Raw genomic sequence first — 20,583 nt, forward strand, 5'->3', positions numbered from 1 at the left:
TAAGTGATAAAGAACGAAAAATCATCAGAGGTGTTGACCGAAGTCTAAAAATATTGTATAAGAGAAGTTATGTTGTAAGACTGTTGGAACTGATATGTTAAAAAATTAATAAAAATGTGTGTATGTATGTGTGTGTGTGTGTGTGTGTATGCAGTGGTACCTCGGGTTAAGAACTGAATTTGTTCTAGAGGTCTGTTCTTAAACTGAAACTGTTCTTAACCTGAGGTACCACTTTAGCTAATGGGGCCTCCTGTCGCCGCCGCACGATTTCTGTTCTCATCCTGAAGCAAAGTTCTTAACCCGAGGTAATATTTCTGGGTTAGCGGAGTCTGTAACCTGAAGCGTATGCAACCTGAAGTGTCTGTAACCCGAGGTACCACTGTGTATGTATGTGTGTGTGTGTGTGTGTGTGTGTGTATATAACCGTGTTTATTGGAAGACAATCTTACTTGGCTACGAGGGATGGCCTAAGATGTAGTCCAGCATCCTGTTCTCACAGGGGCCAGCTAGATGCCAAGGGAAAACCCAAAAGCAGGATCTGAGCACAACAGCACTCTCTCTCCTCCTGTGGGTTCCAGCAACTGGCTTTCAGAGATGTACTGCCTCTGACAGGGAAGGGAGAGCCTAGCCATTGGGGTTAATAGCCACCGATAGCTTTACCCTCCATGAATTGGTCTAGCCCTCTTTTAAAGCCATAGCTCACCTGGTAGCGCATGAGACACTTAATCTCAGGGTCATGGGTTGGAGCCCCACGTTGGGCAAAAGATTCCTGCGTTGCAGGGGGTTGAACTAGATGACCCTTGTGGTTCCTTCCATCTCTACCATTCTATTATTCTAAGTTGGTGCCCATCAGTATCTCTGGTGGGAGTGTCAGATGCTGGGGGTGGTTGCTCTTGAGTAACCAGGCAGGACTCCGACCTGTCTTTTACAGGTTTCATTGTGCAAACTATTTACAGTGCAGATCTACCAAGTTCATGTCCGTCATAGTCACTTGCAGAATCCGGGAGTGGCCCCTTCCGGCTTCTCCCCCAACATAAGAACTTTGGCACCCCAAGGCTCCTCCTCCCCTCTTTGCATTTCACCCTTCTGCGCAAGCTAGGCGACGGAAGTGGCGTGCGTCCCTCTTGGGCAGCCTGGCCAGGTGAGGTGCTGGGGCTCTCCGCAGTATCCTTGAGCCCTTTCCTCACTTGGCTGGCCCCTTCCCTCTCTTCCCCACTGGAGGTGTGGCTTTTCCCACCGCTGGAAGAGGAACTGCTCCTCAGGAGTTTCGGAGGCTTTCTGTATCCCAACGGCCCCCCTGCCTCCCTTCCCTGTTCCAGTGGCAGTCCCCTGACAGGGAGCATATTCCATAGTTTAACCATGAGGTGTGTGAAGAAGTCCTTCCTAGAATTATTACAACGACTTCTACCTTTCGTGCCCTTATATTATTATTTCTTCCTTCTGTCTGTTCTGAATTGTCTTGACATTCAGAATCATTTGATGTCTAGAGCTTTGAGAGAGAAGAAAAACCACCTGTTCACTATTCCCATGCCATGCAGAATTTTATATACACCTATCATGCTGCCCACTTCTTGCCTTTTCTCTAAACTAAGACGTCCCCCCCCCCCCCAAGTTGTCACTTTCCCTTACTGGGGAGTTGCTCGGCTCCCTTGATGGTTTTGGGTTCCCTTTTTCAGAACCTTTTTCCCAACTCTGCAATGTTCTTCCTCAGGTGAGGCAGCCAGAACTGTACACAGTATTCCAAGTGCACACGATAGATTTATACAGTGGTACCTCGGGTGGCACTGTGGGTTAAACCACAGAGCCTAGGACTTGCTGATCAGAAGGTCGGCGGTTGGAATCCCTGCAACGGGGTGAGCTCCCGTTGCTCAGTCCCTGCTCCTGCCAACCTAGCAGTTCCAAAGCATGTCAAAGTGCAAGTAGATAAATAGGTACCGTTCCAGCAGGAAGGTAAATGGCGTTTCCGTGCGCTGCTCTGGTTCGCCAGAAGCGGCTTAGTCCTGCTGGCCACATGACCCGGAAGCTGTACGCCGGCTCCCTCAGCCAATAAAGCGAGATGAGCGCCGCAATCCCAGAGTCGGTCACAACTCGACCTAATGGGGTCCTTTACCTTGGGTTAAGAACTTAATTCATTCTGGAGGTCCGTTCTTAACCTGAAACTGTTCTTAACCTGAAGCACCACTTTAGCTAATGCGGCCTCCCGCTGCCGCAGCTCGATTTCTGTTCTCATCCTGAAGCAAAGTTCTAAACCTGAGGTAATATTTCTGGGTTAGCAGAGTCTGTAACCTGAAGCGTCTGTAACCCGAGGTACCACTGTATTGTTATGAGTTCAGGGAACCCCTGGAATCTTACACCGCTCGGAGCCTGGGGTGGCACACAACCATATGTTGTATTGAGGCAGAACTGGGCATCCGTTGCCCTTCTTGGCACAACTCACAACTTGGCTGCTTTCGCAACCCCTCCGGAGCCTGCCAGCGGTTGCTTTGCACCTGACATGCAAGCAAAATGGGTTTAAAAAAAAAACAAAAAAACCCCTGCCCCATTTGCCTGTTAGTTTCAAAACTGCCCTGTCAGCTCAGGCATGCGCTGGCTGGCAGGCTGAATTTTGCAACACCACCTCGAGCCAAGAGTTTTTGCTAAACTCCACTTGCTTGCTTCCTTTCCTCTCCAGTCCAGGAACTCAAAATGTTTTTTTCTGCCTTCTGAAACTAGAGTTGGATCTCATCCTGAACTGTGTCTCTGTGTGTGGGAAATAAACACCATCCAAGCCAGGGAACAAATCTGTCCTTTGTGGCTTACTGAAAGTGAGGGAAACTACTGGATTTTGACCCTGAATCCTCCTCCCACTTCAGCCTCTCCTCTTTCCAGTTGCCTCCTCTAACAGCTTCTTTCTCTCAACACTCCCCTTCTCCGCCCATTCAGCTGGTATATATAGCCCTTCAGAGCAGACCTCAGAGTCTGTGCGCCTCCTTTTTTGCTGCTGAATTCCTCAGAATCTGGAAAAAGGGAGAAGCAGAGGACTCCAGTATGGGTAAGAGAATAACCACCTCTTTCTGCTTTTCTCCCAGCTTTGTGATCTGGAGGAAAGCGGAGCTTGCCCTCCTCCTGATTCTTATGTAGCTTCTAGCTACATAAAAATCAGAGAACATGCTCCGGTTTTACGGTTTTTTGCTCTGCAATCCTGTACACACAACCCACAAGCCTCCAAGTTTACATCTTGGGGGGTTGAAAGTGTGTGTGTGTTTGTTGCTTTTCTTTTGCAGCTTAACCAGCCAAACTTGTGGGCGCTGGCATGGTTTCTGTCGCACGACCTTTCCATGTGGTCTCTGGTTTGGGTTGCAAGTTCATGCATGTTTCCTCGGGAGTAAAGCCTTGTGGAGAAGTTTGCTTTTAGGTAAACGTGCCCGTCTTAAGCGGACTGCGCAACTTTTATCCCTGCAGGGGCAGTCTGGAGAGTACATTCCATAGAAATCCATGGGGCTTCCAGGAAAATACGCTCTCCAAGTACAATATTTTATTATAAATACACAACCTCATTATTTAATATGCTGATGACAGGACGTTAGCTGAAAGGCTAGCGATTACCTTAAAAGAACTGATTTGACTGGTTCAGCAGGTTTTTCTGGCATCCGTCTGTCTCGGGAGACAGTGGAAGAGTCACCATTGGGGCTAAGTCAAACCGTTGGAGAGTTACAGCGCTTGCTGCGGCTGTAGAGAACAATACAGGAGAGACATGTTTTATTGCAGCCGGGGCAGATGAAGGCGCCCAGTTTTGCTGCTACAGGTGCACCATGGCTTTTTATTCTCTCTGCGCTCCTCCCAGTGGTCATTCTCCTCTGGTCATTGCTGTGGATTCAGCAGGTTTACTCTTATGGATTCTAACCTCACAGATACAGAATCAGAGGCTTGAAAGAGACCCAAGCATATCATTTAGCAGGTTCCCCCAAATCTGGGTCGCCAAATGTTTTCGGACTACAGTTCCCATCATCCCTGACCACTGGTCCTTCTAGCTAGGGATGGTGGGAGTTGTAGTACAAAAACAGTGGGAAACCCAAATGTGGGAAACTGTGGTCTAGATCGATGCACCAGAACCTATGACATTTTAAATTTGACATAAATGTGTGTGTGTGTGTGTGTGTGTGTGTGTGTGTGTGTACACACACAAACACACATCTACGGACACATAGGTTAAATAAAACATGTTTCCTCAAAAATACTTTTTTTTGTTTTGGTTTTACTGAGGCTTACTCCCAAGTAAGTATGTTTAGGATTGAGCTTTAGTATTTTTCATAGCCTGTGAGCAGTAATTCCACTTTGAAACTCCTGCCCAGTCCTGTGCATGTTTACATGGAGATAAAGTTTCAATGTTTTTCAACAGAGTGTTCTCCTTTTTTGCTTCTATCTTGCATAGAGAGAACTATGGGCAAATCTGCATAAGTAGTGAGATTTTAGGGCCAGCAGATGAATTGCGCAAGGTGCCACTGGAATGGAGAGACAGGCCTTTTGAAAGTCCAAATACAAAATCTGGAAGATCTGGAAAGTGCAGACTGGTCACGCACCATGATCTGTTTGTGCCCTGCTTCCCCAAAAGCCAGCCTAAAACACCTAACAGCACGATATAAAATTGTATACAACAATATCAAAAGAGAATCAAACAATCTGAAAAGTGAATAAAAGTGAGACAGTAAGCCTATAAACAATTCACAGACTCACAACGGTGGAGGGGACCTTAAAGTTAACCTTGTCCAACCCCAGTCTGATTTTTTGATACTGGGAAAGATGGCAAAACAGGTTATAAAGTGATCAGTTTGTTCATGCTTGATTAGTAGGAGCATAGCTGTCAACTTACAGATTTGAAAATAAGGGACCAGCAGCCTCGGAAATAAGGGATCAGCAGCCAAAATAAGGGACCAACAATTACTTTGATAAAATACATATTTTGTTGCGTGCAAATGACTTTAGATACCTATTAGGTCCATAAATTACCATATAGCATATATTCAACACACAAAAAGGCAACAATTTGTTGTTGACAAAGCACAGCTGGAAATAGAAAGGGCCCCATTACCTTCAGTAGCTTATTTAAGGGACATCATCAATAAGGGACAGCAGCGGGACATGGCGCTGGGATAAGGGACTGTCCTGCCAAATAAGGGACGCTTGACAGCTATGAGTAGGAGCAAGCATGGATTTCTTAGGAATAAATCCTGGCTGATTAATCTTGTCTCTCGCTTCTCAAAAATCAGGTTATTGTAGGAAATGCACCAAGAACCTGATTCGTGTATTGTGGGAATGCGGTGGACATAATTTGTCTTTGCTTCAGCAAAGCATTTGACAAAGACCCCCAAAATATTTTGTTTAGCAGACTGGCTAAATGTGGGCTAGATGGCTTTGCTCTTCGGTGCTTCTTCATCAAACTGGAGGGAGGTTTTCACTGTGAGTGCCACGCAGCTGTCCTGGGCCCAGTACTTGTTAAAAAATTTTGTTAGTGACTTAGATGAAAGGGTGAAGGGAATCTTTATCAAATCTGTGGATGACACAAAGCTCAGAGGAGTAGTGAATGCTGGGATAAAATTCTGGTATTACTGTACTTTGAGAGAATGGAAATGCAGCAGTGGTAGATGCATTTAAAAAGGGATGCGGGTGGCGCTGTGGGTTCAACCACAGAGCCTAGGACTTGCCGATCAGAAGGTCAGAGGTTCGAATCCCCGCGACGGGGTGAGCTCCTGTTGCTCGGTCCCTGCTCCTGCCAACCTAGCAGTTCAAAAGCACGTCAAAGTGCAAGTAGATAAATAGGTACCACTCCAGCGGGAAGGTAAACGGCGTTTCCGTGCGCTGCTCTGGTTCTCCAGAAGCGGCTTAGTCATGCTGGCCACATGACCTGGAAGCTGTACGCCGACTCCCTCGGCCAATAAAGCAAGATGAGCGCCGCAACCCCAGAGTCGGTCATGACTGGACCTAATGGTCAGGGGTCCCTTTACCTTAGATGCATTTAGGCAAAAACCAAACAAACAAGTATACAATGGGAGATACCAGGCTTGGAAGCAGAACATGTGAAAATGATCTTGGGACTAATCAATCCCAAGCTGAGCCAGCCATGTAACACTGCAGCAAAAAAGGCAAATACCATTTTAAGCTGCACTGATAGAATCATAGTTTCCAAGGCATGGAAAGTAACCACTCCACTTTAGTCTGTTCAACTGGAGGGCTGTGTCATTTTATGGGCAATTAAAATATCTCCAAACTGAAAAGTGAGTTCCTGCAATTTGGATATATCGCTTTAGTTTATTGCCATGATAAGGCCATCTGACACCAGTCGTCTCCTCTTTGCCTTCTTTTGCTTAATCTGTTACTTATTAAATCAAATATACTGCTTTGGGACTTGTTCAGCCCAAATTCCAGTTGAGCCCAAATTCCGGCTCCGCTGGCTTGCTGCAGAAAATTCAACTCAAAAAGTGTCTTTTACAGGACAGTTCTAGACATGCCTACTTTGAGTTCAGCCCCACTGAGTTCAATAGGGCTTACTTCCAGGTAAATGTGCGTAGGCTCGTAGCCTTAAAGACTTAAAGATAAGCCAAAAAAGAAAGAAAAGCCTGTCTGTTTTTTTGCAATAGATATGCAGCAGCTCATAAAACTCGATAAGCTGAGATGAAGCAAACACATTACAAGGGTTTTTATGTATCATAAAAAAGCATTGACTGCACTAGGGAGTTTTGAAATGGATCCTGAAGAAACCCAAGAGGGAAAGCACATTGTGAAATTTGGAGCAAAATGTTGACAGACCCAAGGCCAAAGCAATGGGCAGCTTACGCAGAGGCCACATTTATCCACTTCCTAGTCTCAATGTTTAAGTGTGACCAATGGCCATTAACCAAGACTTGTGGCTACCCACCGTATTTTTTTTGCAACAAATTCCATGCATTAATTTGGTGTTGGGTGAAAAAAAATATCCATCCTTTGTCTGTCCAGAATCTGCTGCAAGTTAATTTTGTAGACTTCTGGAGTCAGGTAGTACCTTGGCAGTCTTCTGGTGTAAACCTCTATTTAAGGCAGGATCTGAAATGATCTCTTTCAGCTTCTGCCTTCTGGAAGAAGGTCCAGGGGTTATAAAGACCAGGACTAGCCGCCTGAGAAACAGTTTCTACCCAAATGCAATTCTGGTTTTAAACGCAGTATAAGGAGTCTCTATAGTATATTGTATTTTTAAACGGGGTTTCAGAATTTTTAGGGGTTTTTGAATGTCTTATGTAGATTTTTCAGTTTCATTGTTCTGTATGGGACGATGACAATAAAGATGTCGTATCGTAAATGCAGGTTCTCACAATGCTGGCCTCGCAACCTTCTTAAATACTGTATTTTTTGCTCTATAAGACACACTTTTTCCCTCCTAAAAAGTAAGGGGAAATGTGTGTGTGTCTTATGGAGTGAATGCAGGCTGCGCAGCTATCCCAGAAACCAGAACAGCAAGAGGGATCACTGCACAGCGCTCCCTCTCGCTGTTCTAGCTTCTGGCTTCGCCGTGCAAACCGTCTTCGGGCTCTGCTCAGCGCTCCCTTTAAAGAATATTTTTTTCTTGCACTCCCCCTCTAAAAACTAGGTGCGTCTTATAGTCAGGTGCGTCTTATGGAGTGAAAAATACGGTACCTCCGGATTCTAGTGCTATGGTGAGAAGGATAAAAGCTTTTTTCTGGATCAACTTCACACACACACACAAACACGAAAGATATTAGAGTGCCTTCTAGGGTTCACTGTCAAGTCACACAGCAAGAAGGTTTGGCCGCTGAACTAAAACATGGGTGCACCTTGCAACTTTTCCCAGGACAGATTGCAGCTTGCAGGAGTCCTGCAGCAGGGGCAGGACATTTTTGGAAAATGTTATCTTTGAATAGCTTCCCCACCCTAATCTCCAGATACTGTTTTGCTTCAACTACAGCCCCTGCCCTGACCATTGGCCATGTTGGCTGGGGCTGATAGAGTTTGGAGGGCACCACGTTGGGGAAGGCTGGCCTAGGATGTTTTACAATGACCCCGGGTCAGGCTCTTTGGGTCGGCGCCCGATCTCTTGCGTGACAGCAGCTGCCTAAGAGGCTTAACAGGACACTCCTAAAAAATACAATTTAGAGTGTGGGGTGTGTTTTAGCACAAGTAGCTGTCGGGTGCCAAAAATTCCATTTTCACTCCAGTGCCAAGTTTGTCCATTCCAGAGCTTCATGTTGTTTACACCCATTTCTTGGATCTCAACCAACCTTAAAAGTGGAACTGCTGTGTGGATCTACCCCAGCTGTGAGCCCCCAGCCCTACATTGGCAGCTTTCTCCAGAGTAGCCATGCAGAGAGCTAGCAAGAAGAACCTCGCTAGGTCAGGCCTGTTAACGGAGAAACCTGAGGGCTCCCTTGGACAAAAAACAAGGACACCAGCCAGGAATACCAGAGCAAAACAGCAGCCAGTAGGCTTGGTCTTTATTGAAGACTGTCGCGACAGGACTCCCACCTGCCACAAGGTGGAACAAGATGGAAGCCCCGAACAAAAGAGCCCCCAAACTTTTATTTGCTGCTAATCCCCATGTTACACCCCCCCAAACTACATCACTAATACATTACGGTTACATCATGAAAGGGGAGGTCTGGTGGCAGGAATCTGAGCATCCTGGACCCTGCCCCATGGTTCCCCTTGCCCTCCACCAAACACCCATCAAGTGTAACAAAAGAGATATTTACATTTCCCTGTTTCCCAGCCAAGTTAATCACTCCCTTTTGTCTTCATCTGGGTTTCTTATTTCTGGAATGGCTACCTGTCTGGCACTCAGGTATCAGGATGCCAGGGATTATCACTCAGGCAGAGGGGCTGCTGAGTAGCTGAGCTCACGTGTCTACATGAATTTCTGAAGTTTTCCCAGTGAGCCAGTACATAGAGACATTTATCAGTGAATTCTTACATTTGGTATCGTGCAGCAAAGGCCCTTTGAATAGATAGGAAGAAACTGTGATGAAGTGTTTTGTGGGGACAAGTCACAAAAGTCACAAAAGTGATTGTGCTGGTTTTGGTAGTGGGCTGCGTGTGCATGACATCTGCTGGAGGGGCAACCCCCTCATCAACCTATACATAAATTCCTACAACAGGCCCAAGGTTCACATAGTAGCCCAGTGTCCTCTTTCCCACAGTGGGATATTCCCAATGGCCAGCCCTTCCATTAGACAGTGTGAGGCAGCTGCCTCAGGTGGAAGATCTTCAGGGATGGGGTGGGGTGGGGGCAAGAGCTCCCTCATGCTTACTGAGCAACCTCATCTAGTGCTTTGGCTTAGAATCATAGAGTTGCAACCTTCGCATTATCAGCACCATGCTCTAACCAACTATCCAGCCTTAGCATTAAAGGAGAACCTATTTGATACAAACTTTGGAGGATCCTAATGGCTATAGTCTTGAGGGCTAGAAACCTGGTAGAGGGCCTTCTCGGTAGTGGTGCCCGTGTTGTAAACAAAAATTGCCCTTTTCCCTTATGGGGTACCCAAGAGCCCATATAGAGTCCTTACATAGGTTCCCTATTGGTAGGAGAAAATAACAGAGGCCAACCAGAGACTATTGAGAAGCAAAGTAGCTAGTAAGCTTGATCTTTATTGATCTGTTGCAACAGGGTGCTCACTCCCTACATGAAGGAGGGAGGAGGAACCCCGAACAATGAAGCACAAGGCCTTATATGGACTTTTGAAATTGCCACCCTGTAGATGAAGACCAAGGGATGCGGGTGGCGCTGTGGGTTAAACCACAGAGCCTAGGGCTTGCCGATCAGAAGGTCAGTGGTTCAAATCCCCGCGACGGGGTGAGCTCCTGTTGCTCGGTCCCTGCTCCTGCCAACCTAGCAGTTCGAAAGCACGTCAAAGTGCAAGTGGATAAATAGGTACCACTCCGGCGGGAAGGTAAACGGCATTTCTGTGCGCTGCTCTGGTTTGCCAGAAGCATCTTAGTCATGCTGGCCACATGTCCCAGAAGCTCCCTCGGCTAGTAAAGCGAGATGAGTGCCGCAACCCCAGAGTCGGTCATGACTGGACCTAATGGTCAGGGGTCCCTTTACCTTTTAGATGAAGACCACCCCCAGAAACATCATACATACATCACAGAAGGGGTGTAACCTAAGACCACCCCCCAGATTCATCATACCTACATCACAGAAAAGGTGATCTAAAACAAAAATTTGAATGTTGTTTTTCCTGTTTGCCAGGTTATCTGATTGCCTTTCCTGATAGTCTGTCACCCATTAAAATGCTGATTACTCAATTCCTGGGAAAATGGGAAGGCTCCCTGACCCCCCCCCCCCCCCTTGCAGGGAAAATATTTGGTCAGTTTGGGAATCAAAATGGTTTCAGGTCGGTCTTCCTGTGCTGATCTATGTACGTGCTTGGTTGGTACACGTATGAACATTACCATATATCTAAGACCTCAAAATACCTATCACACATGGCAGAGGACCTTCTCGGTAGTGGCAGCTGCCCTGTGGAACGCCCTCCCATCAGATGCCAAGGAAATAAACAACTATCGGACTTTTAAAAGACATCCGAAGGCAGCCCTGTTTAGGAAAGTTTTTAATGTTTGATGTTTTATCGTATGTTTAATGTTCTGTTGGGAGCTACGCAGAGTGGCTGGGGATGTCAGCATCGCCCTTGAGCCAGTGCCACTAACTGGACTCATCCACTTCAGCCCCGACTGGGCTAGGCGAGCTGGGTAGCACTTCCAGAGACCACCTTCTGCACAGGAACAGGACTCACAGCTTAGAGTTGTGAGCACCAGATTCACTCCAACAAGAAGACAGTCGTCGCACAGCAGAGTATAGCAGAGTATAGCAGAGCATAAACGACTCGGAGAGCAGCTCTGTAGAATATCTTCTTTTATTCTATCTACAACTATAATACACAACTATGTACGGAGGTAATTGAGGTCTAAACGAAAATGCTGAACTGCACTGAGTGTCTGCAGCTGCTCTTAGCAGCAACCTTATCTATACACATGATCTCTCTCTAACACTCAGTCTCTCTCTCTCTCTTTGATGTGAGGCTGGAGCGGAATAAGTAGAGAGCAGAAACCACCCCTCCTCTCTGAAGAATCAGCAGAGAACATCAGCAGATTCTTGGATATGGGAGGGGTGAAATCTCAGGGGAGGCCCGGCCAGATGGGCGGGGCATAAGTAATAAATTATTATTATTATTATTATTAATTCTAATTTTAAAAGAAATAAGTTAAGGTGTGCAGGAAGTTGAATTCTGCATGGGGAGTCATTCTTTACTCCCTGCATTCCCCTGTCCCAAGATAGCAAACTAAAGACATTCACTCACATTAACACTCGATTGGGAGCCGCCCAGAGTGGCTGGGGAGACTCAGCCAGATGGGCAGGGTATAAATAATAAATAATTTATTATTATTATTATTATTAATAATAATAATCAAAAAGCCTGGGAATATATCCAGGAAAGGCATCTTTTGGGACCAGCAAAACTGTCACCTGCTGATCTTTCAACCATTTCAATTTGCAGCGAAATGCGGAGAGTGCGGCCCTGGATACAAAACGCCATTGGACGCTATGAAAGGTAAGGGGCCAGGGTCTTTGTGGCCACTTTTAATTTTTATTACAAGCATGCCTGTATCTTGCCAACTTTCCAAGGAGTTCAGAGCAAGCTTGCGTACCCGAACAGCACAAGCGGACCCACAATTTATTTTTTTGCCAGTCCCAATTGCTGGCTACTGTTTGTGTTTGCCAACAACCCTGTACTGGGGGAAAAACCAGTGCCTTGTCTGTGTCATCGTACTGGGATTTGAAGGTAGTGCTTTCTCTACTTCCCCACTGCTTTTTCCTTTTGTGTAGTTCCTGTTCTAGGTTGTAAGTCTGTGGGCTGGGATTCCCTTGTTTATAACTTGTGTGCAGCTTAGTAACGGTTTCTAAATGAGAAACAAGAGCATGGTGAAATCCAATCTACCCATTGGTCCATTGAGTTCAGTAATGTTTATACGCTGATTGGCAGTGGCTCTCCAGCGATTCAGCCAGTGATCTTTCTCTTTCATTCATATATATATATATATATATATATATATATATATAGTATTTTTATTGATACTTGTACAAAAATGCATACCTATCACAAAAATATAATACACTGAAATATCTAAAAAAGAACAGAGGCAGGAAGAATATGAAGAAGAAGAGGAAGAAGAAGAAGAAGATATAAAGGCAGAAAGGAAAAGCATGGGAAAAGAGAAAAGAAAAAAATATAAAAAAAGATTTCTAGTTCTCTGTCCTTCAGCTAAACATATTATTCGCTCATTCTGTCCAGTACTTTTTCAATCTTCAAATCCAGATATTACAAGTTCATTTTCTCTTTCATGCAAAAAGTCCATAAGAAGTTTCCAGTCCTGAGTAAATGTCAATAATGATTTTTTTCTCTAATTAAACACATTACCTTTGCCATCTCAGCCAAGTCCAATAGTTTTATCAGCCATTCATCTATAATGGGTAGAGCTGTATCTTTCCATCTTTGCGCATATAACAATCTCGCTTCTGTAATCTTACATTGGAGTGAACTTCCATCGTCCTTTTGCAGTTGTGTCTCCATTAAGCCTCATATAAAGAGTTTTGGCTTCAACTGAATATTAAGCTTTAAAATCTACTGCATCCATGTATTTGTATCCTTTCCCTCCTCCTTTTTACATGTCCACCAAGCATGATAAAATGCCCTTCACGTTCTGGGCATTTCCATTAAACATTTGAAACACCTTTATACCTTCTAAATAGTTTAAAAAGGTAAAGGTAACCCGGACTGTTAGGTCCAGTCGTGACCAACTCTGGGGTTGCAGTGCTCATCTCGCTCTATAGGCCAAGGGAGCCAGCATAAAGCTTCTGGGTCATGTGGCCAGCATGACTAAGCTGCTTCTGGCAAACCAGAGCAGCGCATGGAAACACCATTTACCTTCCTGCCGGAGCGGTACCTATTTATCTACTTGCACTTTGACGTGCTTTCGAACTGCTAGGTGGGCAGGAGCAGGGACCGAACAATGGGAGCTCACCCCGTCGCAGGGATTCGAACTGCCAACCTTCTGATTGGCAAGCCCTAGGCTCTGTGGTTTAGACCACAGCGCCATCCGCATCCCTCTAAATCATGGGTAGGCAAACTAAGGCCCAGGGGCCAATCCGGCCTAGTCACCTTCTAAATCTGGCCCACGAATGGTCCGGGAACCATCGTGTTTTTTACATGAGTAGAATGTGTCCTTTTATTTAAAATGCATCTCTGGGTTATTTGTGGGGCATAGGAATTCGTTCTTTTCACCCCTTCAAAATATAGTCCTGCCCACCACATGGTCTGAGGGACAGGGAACCGGCTCTCTGCTGAAAAAGTTTGCTGACCCCTGCTCTAAATAGTTTATGGGGAGTTAAATACCAATGGTCAGCCAGGAGACCTACCTGCAGACCTTCTGAGACTCCAGACCCCTGGGACCCATGCATTGCAAAGCAAGCACTGTACCACTGAAGTGGTCATGCTGATCAGATTGCCTCTGAAGCCATGCACAGCATAGGAAGGACAAAGGAAGCTTCCTTGTTCCATCTAACTCAGTGTTGTCCACACTCTTCAGAGTGCCAGGCATGGGACATTCCCCGCGCTACCTGGATGCGCTAGGTTTTGAACCCAGGACTTGCATGAGAAGCAGCTGCTCAACCACTGAACTACGGCCCTGCCCTCTCTTGGGACTGGTTGCTTACTAATGTTTCAGTTTTCATTTTTGCACCTTTGAGAAATTTAATGAAATTTGCACACCCCCTCCCAAGGTTTCCTGAACTGCAGTCGCAGCCTCCGTCAGGGAGTGGCAACTATGTCCTAACACACCAATAATAAGGAAATGCTTTCAAGCTAAAGAAACTCCCTCTTTCATTTTTCATTGTTAACGGGAAAATCTGAGGGCTCCCTTGGACAAAAACAAAGACACCAACCAGGATAACTTGGAGCAAAACAGCAGCCTGTAGGCTTGGCCTTTATTGATGTGTTGCAACAGGGTGCTCTCCTCACCCACAGGAGAGGAAGAGGACCCAGAAAAATGGTGTGCAAGGCTTTATATGGACTTTTGAAATTGCCACCCTGTAGATGAAGACCACCCCCAGAAACATCATACATACATCACAGAAAGGGTGTAACCTAAGACCACCCCTCAGATACATCACACCTACATCACAGAAAAGGCGGTCTAAAACAGAAATTTGAATGTTGTTTTTCTCCTGTCTGGCAGGTTACTTGACTGGATTGCCTGGGGAGCCTGGTCAGTCTTTTGTAGTGACAAATACTTAGTTCCTGGGCCAGGTCACAGGCTCACACCCTATTCAAACACAGACATACCCTTCAGACAAGATTTGTGAAGGAAAAGACAATGGGGGGGCTTTTCCACTTTGACCATGCAGAGAAAACATTTGCACAGTTTAGGAATAAAAATGGCTTCAGGTCGGTCTTCCTGTGCTGATCTATGTACGTGCTTGGTTGGTGCACTTATGAACATTACCATATATCTAAGACCTCAAAATTCCTATCACAGCGTCCACATCTGGGCACTGGGCTGTGGTTTATGAGGGTATCATTCTCATGGCTGCAAATATATCTGAAATAATCCTGAACTGCTCTCCTCTGCAGTCTTCAGGCCTTCATACCCCCCCAGTAGGTGATATGTTCAAAGAAATATAGGCGTTTTCATGTAGGTTTTTACATTATGTAGGACTGCCACTCCCCCACCAATATATTTTTATTGAGTTTTACAGTACAAATTTGAATTCAAACATTATACATCAACATCATCATTTAGAATTCTCTGAATCCTATGACTCTCCTCCTCCCTTCCATTGTTACCATTTTCAATCTTTTTTTCCAACTGCCTTCCTTGTTTTCTCTATTTTTTTAAAACAAATAAACCACTTTCACCATAATTCTTTGTATATTACAAGCATCACTCAAATCCTGCCAAAGTTTGTAGTTTGTTTACAGTGTTCTCTTAAATACATTGTGAATTTTCCCCATTCCTTCTTAAAATTCTTCTCCTCCTGGTTTTTGATTTTCCCAGTCAATTTTGCCATTTCGGGGTAGTCCATATTCATCAGCCATTTGTCTCTGGTTGGAACCTTTTCTTCTTTCCATCTCTGGGCCAGTAGCATTCGCTTTGCTGTCATCGCATACATGAATAGTCATTTCTGCTCCTTTGGATCTCTGCACCTAAAATAGTAAAGGTAAAGGGACCCCTGACCATTAGGTACAGTCATGGCCGACTCTGGAGTATTGGCACTCATCTCGCTTTATTGGCCGAGGGAGCCGGCGTACAGCTGGTCATGTGGCCAGCATGACTAAGCCGCTTCTGGCGAACCAGAGCAGCACACGGAAACACCGTTTACCTTCCCGCTGGAGCGGTACCTATTTATCTACTTGCACTTCGTGCTTTCGAACTGCTAGGTGGGCAGGAGCAGGGACCGAGCAACGGGAGCTTACCCCTTTGCGGGGATTCGAACCACCGACCTTTGGATCGGCAAGCCCTAGGCTCTGTGGTTTAACCCATGGCGCCACTCGCGTCCCCTGCACCTAAAATACCTAGTAGAAAAGCACCTGGTTTTTCCCTAAATTTTATTTGGAAAATAAAAGGACTGCCAAATTTAATCATGTTAGATTGGTTAGATAGATTGAAAAACATTTTGATTAGCTAAAAAGTCCCCCCTGCCTTAATTCAACAGCAAGTGTTTGAAATATGACTATTATGTTTTTAAAAAAACAAAACCAGGTGCTTACAAGACCTTCAGATAGCATTGTCTTATGTTACGGGTTGCGGGAGGAACACCTCTTCATAAGATGGTCAAGTAACCTTTATTGGCATCACATAAGAACATTCAGAATACATTTAAAATAGGTAGGCCAGTTCGATCTTGTCACCACTTCAACAGCACAGTCATTTGCCAAAGGGCAGTAGAGGCGAGCAATCCGCCTCATCTCTGAGGGTTTCCAGCAAGGGCAGGATCTTGTAGCGTACTTCGGCGACAAAAAATCAAATAGAGGAACTTAGCTAATGTCTGGGTGAGCTCCTGGTCTCTCCCCTGTAATAAGAAGCGTATAACCTCTGTCTCTGGTTTCCATGTTGGAATACACAGATGGTCTAGAAATTGTGGGTGGAGATCATACATTTTACATTTAAGGGCCATGTGAGCTAGAGTTTCCACCAGGTGGGCATTGCATGGGCAGATCCTATCTCCTTCTGCCAAACCCACAAACCTACCTCAAAGGAGGTTAGAAGGATTAGAATTGAAACATAAGATGGTGTTCCCACCTGTGAGAGAGGAGGGATGCCTCATTCCATCCAGTGTGTGAGTGAAGATGGAAGACCTCTTAGAGGAGGCGTGAGGAGAGATACCCCCTCTTGAATAGCATTAGAAAGGGCATTCCTTCCCCATGAGGGAACATGCCTCTTCTCAGATGGTACTAGACGAAGCACTCCATCCTGTGTGTGAAAAAAGAGTACCTCTTTTTAAATGAGGTACAAGAAGGGGAGGAATGGCACAAGATGAGGCATTACCTTCTTGCCTGCCTCTTCCCAAAATACCCCTGTTGTGATGAATACAGTGGTACCTCAGGTTATAAACGCTTCAGGTTACAAACGCTTCAGGTTACAGACTCCACTAACCCAGAAATAGTACCTCAGGTTAAGAACTTTGCTTCAGGATGAGAACAGAAATCGTGCTCTGGCGGCAGCGGGAGGCCCCATTGTCTAAAGTGGTGCCTCAGGTTAAGAACAGTTTCAGGTTAAGAACGGACCTCCGGAACGAATTAAGTTCCTAACCGGAGGTACCACTATACCTGCATCACCAAAAAGCAAAGTTTCTTCCCTTTCTACCCTTTAGAACTATTTCTCTCGCATGTGCAAATTCATGCATAAATTAATAAACTAAGCTTTTTAAAAATTGGCCTCATTTCATGGCAAATCAGGGATGGCCAGCTTGTGGCTCACGTGAGGGATTTGCCCCCTCGGGCGATATTATCTCATGTCGTTGTTCCCCCACTCCTTTGACCTTGCCAAAGTCTAATGGAAGTCTTGCCCACCGTTTCATTCGAGAGCAAAGCAGAGATGTTCCAAGAAAGACACTGTTTGCATTGTTCGTCACATCCAAACGCAGCGGTGAAAGGGTGAGCTTTTCTCTTTCCTCATCTGGCTCCCCTTAATACCAGTGTAATAAACAAAAAATCTGCCCTTATTCCCTTATGGGGGACACAAGAGCCCTTATAGAGTCCTTTGCAGGTTCTCCATCGGTCGGAGGAAAAAACAGAGGCCAACCAGAGAATACTGAGAAGCAAAGCAGCTAGTAAGCCTGATCTTTATTGAACTGTTGCAACAGGGTGCTCCCTTCACACGCAGGAAAGGAGAAGGAGGACCCAGAACCAAGGTGTGCAAGCCCTTATATAGACATTTTAAATTGCCCGCCTTGGAGTCCAAGACCACCCCCAGAAACATCATACCTACATCAAAGAAAGGGCGGTCTACAGCAGAAATCTGAGTGCGTTGTTTACCTCCTGTCTGGCAGGTTACCTGTTAATGCTCACTTGATTGGATACCCTGGGGAGCCTGGCCAGTCTTTTGTAATGATAAATACTTAGTTCCTGAGCCAGGTCACAGGCTCACCCTGTTCATACACAGACATACCCTTAAGACAGGATTTGTGAAGGAAAAGGCAATGGGGAGGCTCCTCCATTTGACCTTGCAGAGAAAACACCTGGTCAGCCTGGGAGTCAAAATGGCTCCATGGCTGCTCTCCTGTGCAGCTTCAGACATGTGGCCTATATATCTATGTACGTCTTTGGCTGGTACATTTATGAACGTTTATTATATACATAAGACCTTAATTGATTTATTTCACCAGTCTGTTTGCTTCCCTGTTCCCCCACTCCCGGTGGCTCATACAAGGTTTTTTGCTTTTGGACAGGCCCCCGGGAAGAGATTGTATACCTGCCTTGCATCTACAGGAACACGGGAATAAAGAAACCAGACTACCTGGCCACGGTGGATGTGGACCCCAAATCTCCAACCTATTGCCAAGTAAGTATCTTTCAGTGTGCGAAGGCTGGTCACGCAACAAGGCTTGGCATGCGCCGATATCTTCAGGGTTACATTATTGCTCCACAATTGTGTGAGAAGTCCTGTTTGCTTTCCAAGGATAATTCTGAGTTGTATCTTGTAAAAGAAAACCAAAAAACCCTGACACATCCCCATAGCAAAACCCCACCCTAAAAACACTTTTAAAAGTGCAAACATTGCAATCCGCCTCCTTCAGGCCCTTGCAGAAGTCATCTGTGACAGCTGCTCGCTTTAAAACTGAAGAGCGCATTCTTGCAGAACAAAAGTGGGGGTGTGGTGGATTTCCAAAGACTTCCCCGTTCATTCTCAAGAGGTTCAGATTGCTAAATCTTTTGTTTGCTTTCGTATACTTAGGCACACACTTTGTGGGGCAGTTGATCTGGTCCAGCAAGATATCTTGTCAAAGCTTATTAATTTTGTTTTATTGTATATTTTCAAAAACCTTAAACTGTAAATAAATGTTGCAAGTTGCCACGTCGGTGTATGAGAAGGGTGCGGGTGGGGGAACCCCTAACTCTTCAGCATTTTTCTATTTACTCGCTATAATCTGTCTGGCTGCAGTTACCATCAATTTTACCCATTTGCAAATGCAGTTGTGTTTAAAGTTCTAAACAACTAAGTGTCCAGATATCTGAGAGACCACCTCCCCCTCCTTCCCTACAGACACTCTCAGGTGTTAGGATCGACAGAGGAGACCCTCTTGGGAGTTCTGCCACCCTCAGAAGTATAGGGAATAGCAGCCCAAGAGAGGGCATTCTTTGCAGCAGCCCCTAAATGGTGGCGGCTCCCTTTCTGCCTCAAAATCTTCATTGTACAGCTTTCACCGTACGCCAAAGGCACACCTCTTTACACCTGAGATCTATTTTTATTTAACAAAATTGTATACACCTCTAAGCAGTCTACAAGAAATGTAGTGAATGTCAACAAAATCAGTTAAGAGCAAATAATTAAAAACATGTAAAAGATCATTAAAATTAAGCAGTGACAGATTAAAGATCAACATGTTGGGATTGTTGTTGTTGTTGTTGTTTAGTCATTTAGTCGTGTCCGACTCTTCGTGGCCCCCTGGACCAGAGCATGCCAGGCCCTCCTGTCTTCCACTGCCTCCTGCAGTTTGGTCAAACTCATGCTGGTAGCTTCGAGAACACTGTCCCACCATCTCGTCCTCTGCCATCCCCTTCTCCTTGTGCCCTCCATCTTTCCCAACATCAGGGTCTTTTCCAGGGAGTCTTCTCTTCCCATGAGGTAGCCAAAGTCTTGGAGCCTCAGCTTCAGGATCCGTCCTTCCAGTGAGCACTCAGGGCTGATTTCCTTCAGAATGGAGAGGTTTGATCTTCTTGCAGTCCATGGGACTCTCAAGAGTCTCCTCCAGCACCAGAAGTCAAAAGCATCCATTCTTCGGCGATCAGCCTTCTTTATGGTCCAGCTCTCATTCTTCTTCTTCTTCTTCTTCTTCTTCTTCTTCTTCTTCTTCTTCTTCTTCTTCTTCTTCTTCTTCTTCTTCTTCTTCTTCTTCTTCTTATTTCATAGGTCATCCATCGCCTGCCCATGCCAAATGTCAACGATGAGCTCCACCACACTGGGTGGAACTCCTGCAGCAGCTGTTTTGGGGACATGACCAAGAAGCGAAACCGGCTCATCCTTCCCAGCTTGATCTCTTCCAGGATTTATGTGGTTGATACAGGCACTGACCCTCGAGCTCCGCGCCTCCATAAGGTACAGGCTTTTCTGGGGCTCACCAGAAACCACGCCCTCCATTTTGCAAGTTCCTTTGTTGCTCAATGAATCAGAAGCCCTACCAGAGTGGCTCGCAGTGGGTCTTCGCTGTAGTATTTACAAGGCCATCAGCATTGAGGTTTCTTTGCAGCAGAACTAGTCCCTCACAAAATAGGTAATAATGTTAGCACTATGGATGGGGAAGGGATGCGGGTGGCACTGTGGGTTAAACCACAGAGCCTAGGACTTGCCGAGCAGAAGGTCAGAGGTTCGAATCCCGCGACGGGGTGAGCTCCTGTTGCTCGGTCCCTGCTCCTGCCAACATAGCAGTTCAAAAGCACGTCAAAGTGCAAGTAGATAAATAGGTACCACTCCGGCGGGAAGGTAAACGGTGTTTCCGTGCGCTGCTCTGGTTCGCCAGAAGCGGCTTAGTCCTGCTGGCCACATGACCCGGAAGCTGTACGCCAGCTACCCTGGCCAATAAAGCGAGATGAGCGCCGCAACCCCAGAGTCGGCCATGACTGGACCTAATGGTCAGGGGTCCCTTTACCTTTACCTTTATGGATGGGGGATCAAATCCGTTTAGTTTTGCATTTTAATGCGAGCCAAACGGATTCTAACTTTCCAAGTCCAATGCATGAACCGAAATGCCACCACCCTCCAAAATTCACACACTTCTCTGAACTTTGGGACGCAGTTCTCTAACAATGCGTACAAGAATTCAAATGTTAGGCGAAGGTGTGC

At 45.7% G+C, this 20,583-nt stretch overlaps 1 protein-coding gene across 1 annotated transcript in view; it reads left to right on the plus strand.

The window, feature by feature from the left end:
- The window catches only part of LOC308465790 (methanethiol oxidase-like), a 55,313-nt gene that overhangs the window by 16,428 nt on the left and 18,302 nt on the right, over positions 1-20,583 (plus strand). Inside the window, 4 exon segments of the mRNA XM_080986027.1 lie at positions 2,923-3,031; positions 11,523-11,576; positions 17,972-18,084; positions 19,654-19,839. Of these exon segments, the coding sequence (XP_080842153.1) occupies positions 2,923-3,031; positions 11,523-11,576; positions 17,972-18,084; positions 19,654-19,839 (462 nt within the window).

Source organism: Podarcis pityusensis (genome assembly GCF_964106645.2).
Source record: "Podarcis pityusensis genome assembly, chromosome: 16".
Lineage (NCBI taxonomy): Eukaryota > Metazoa > Chordata > Lepidosauria > Squamata > Lacertidae > Podarcis > Podarcis pityusensis.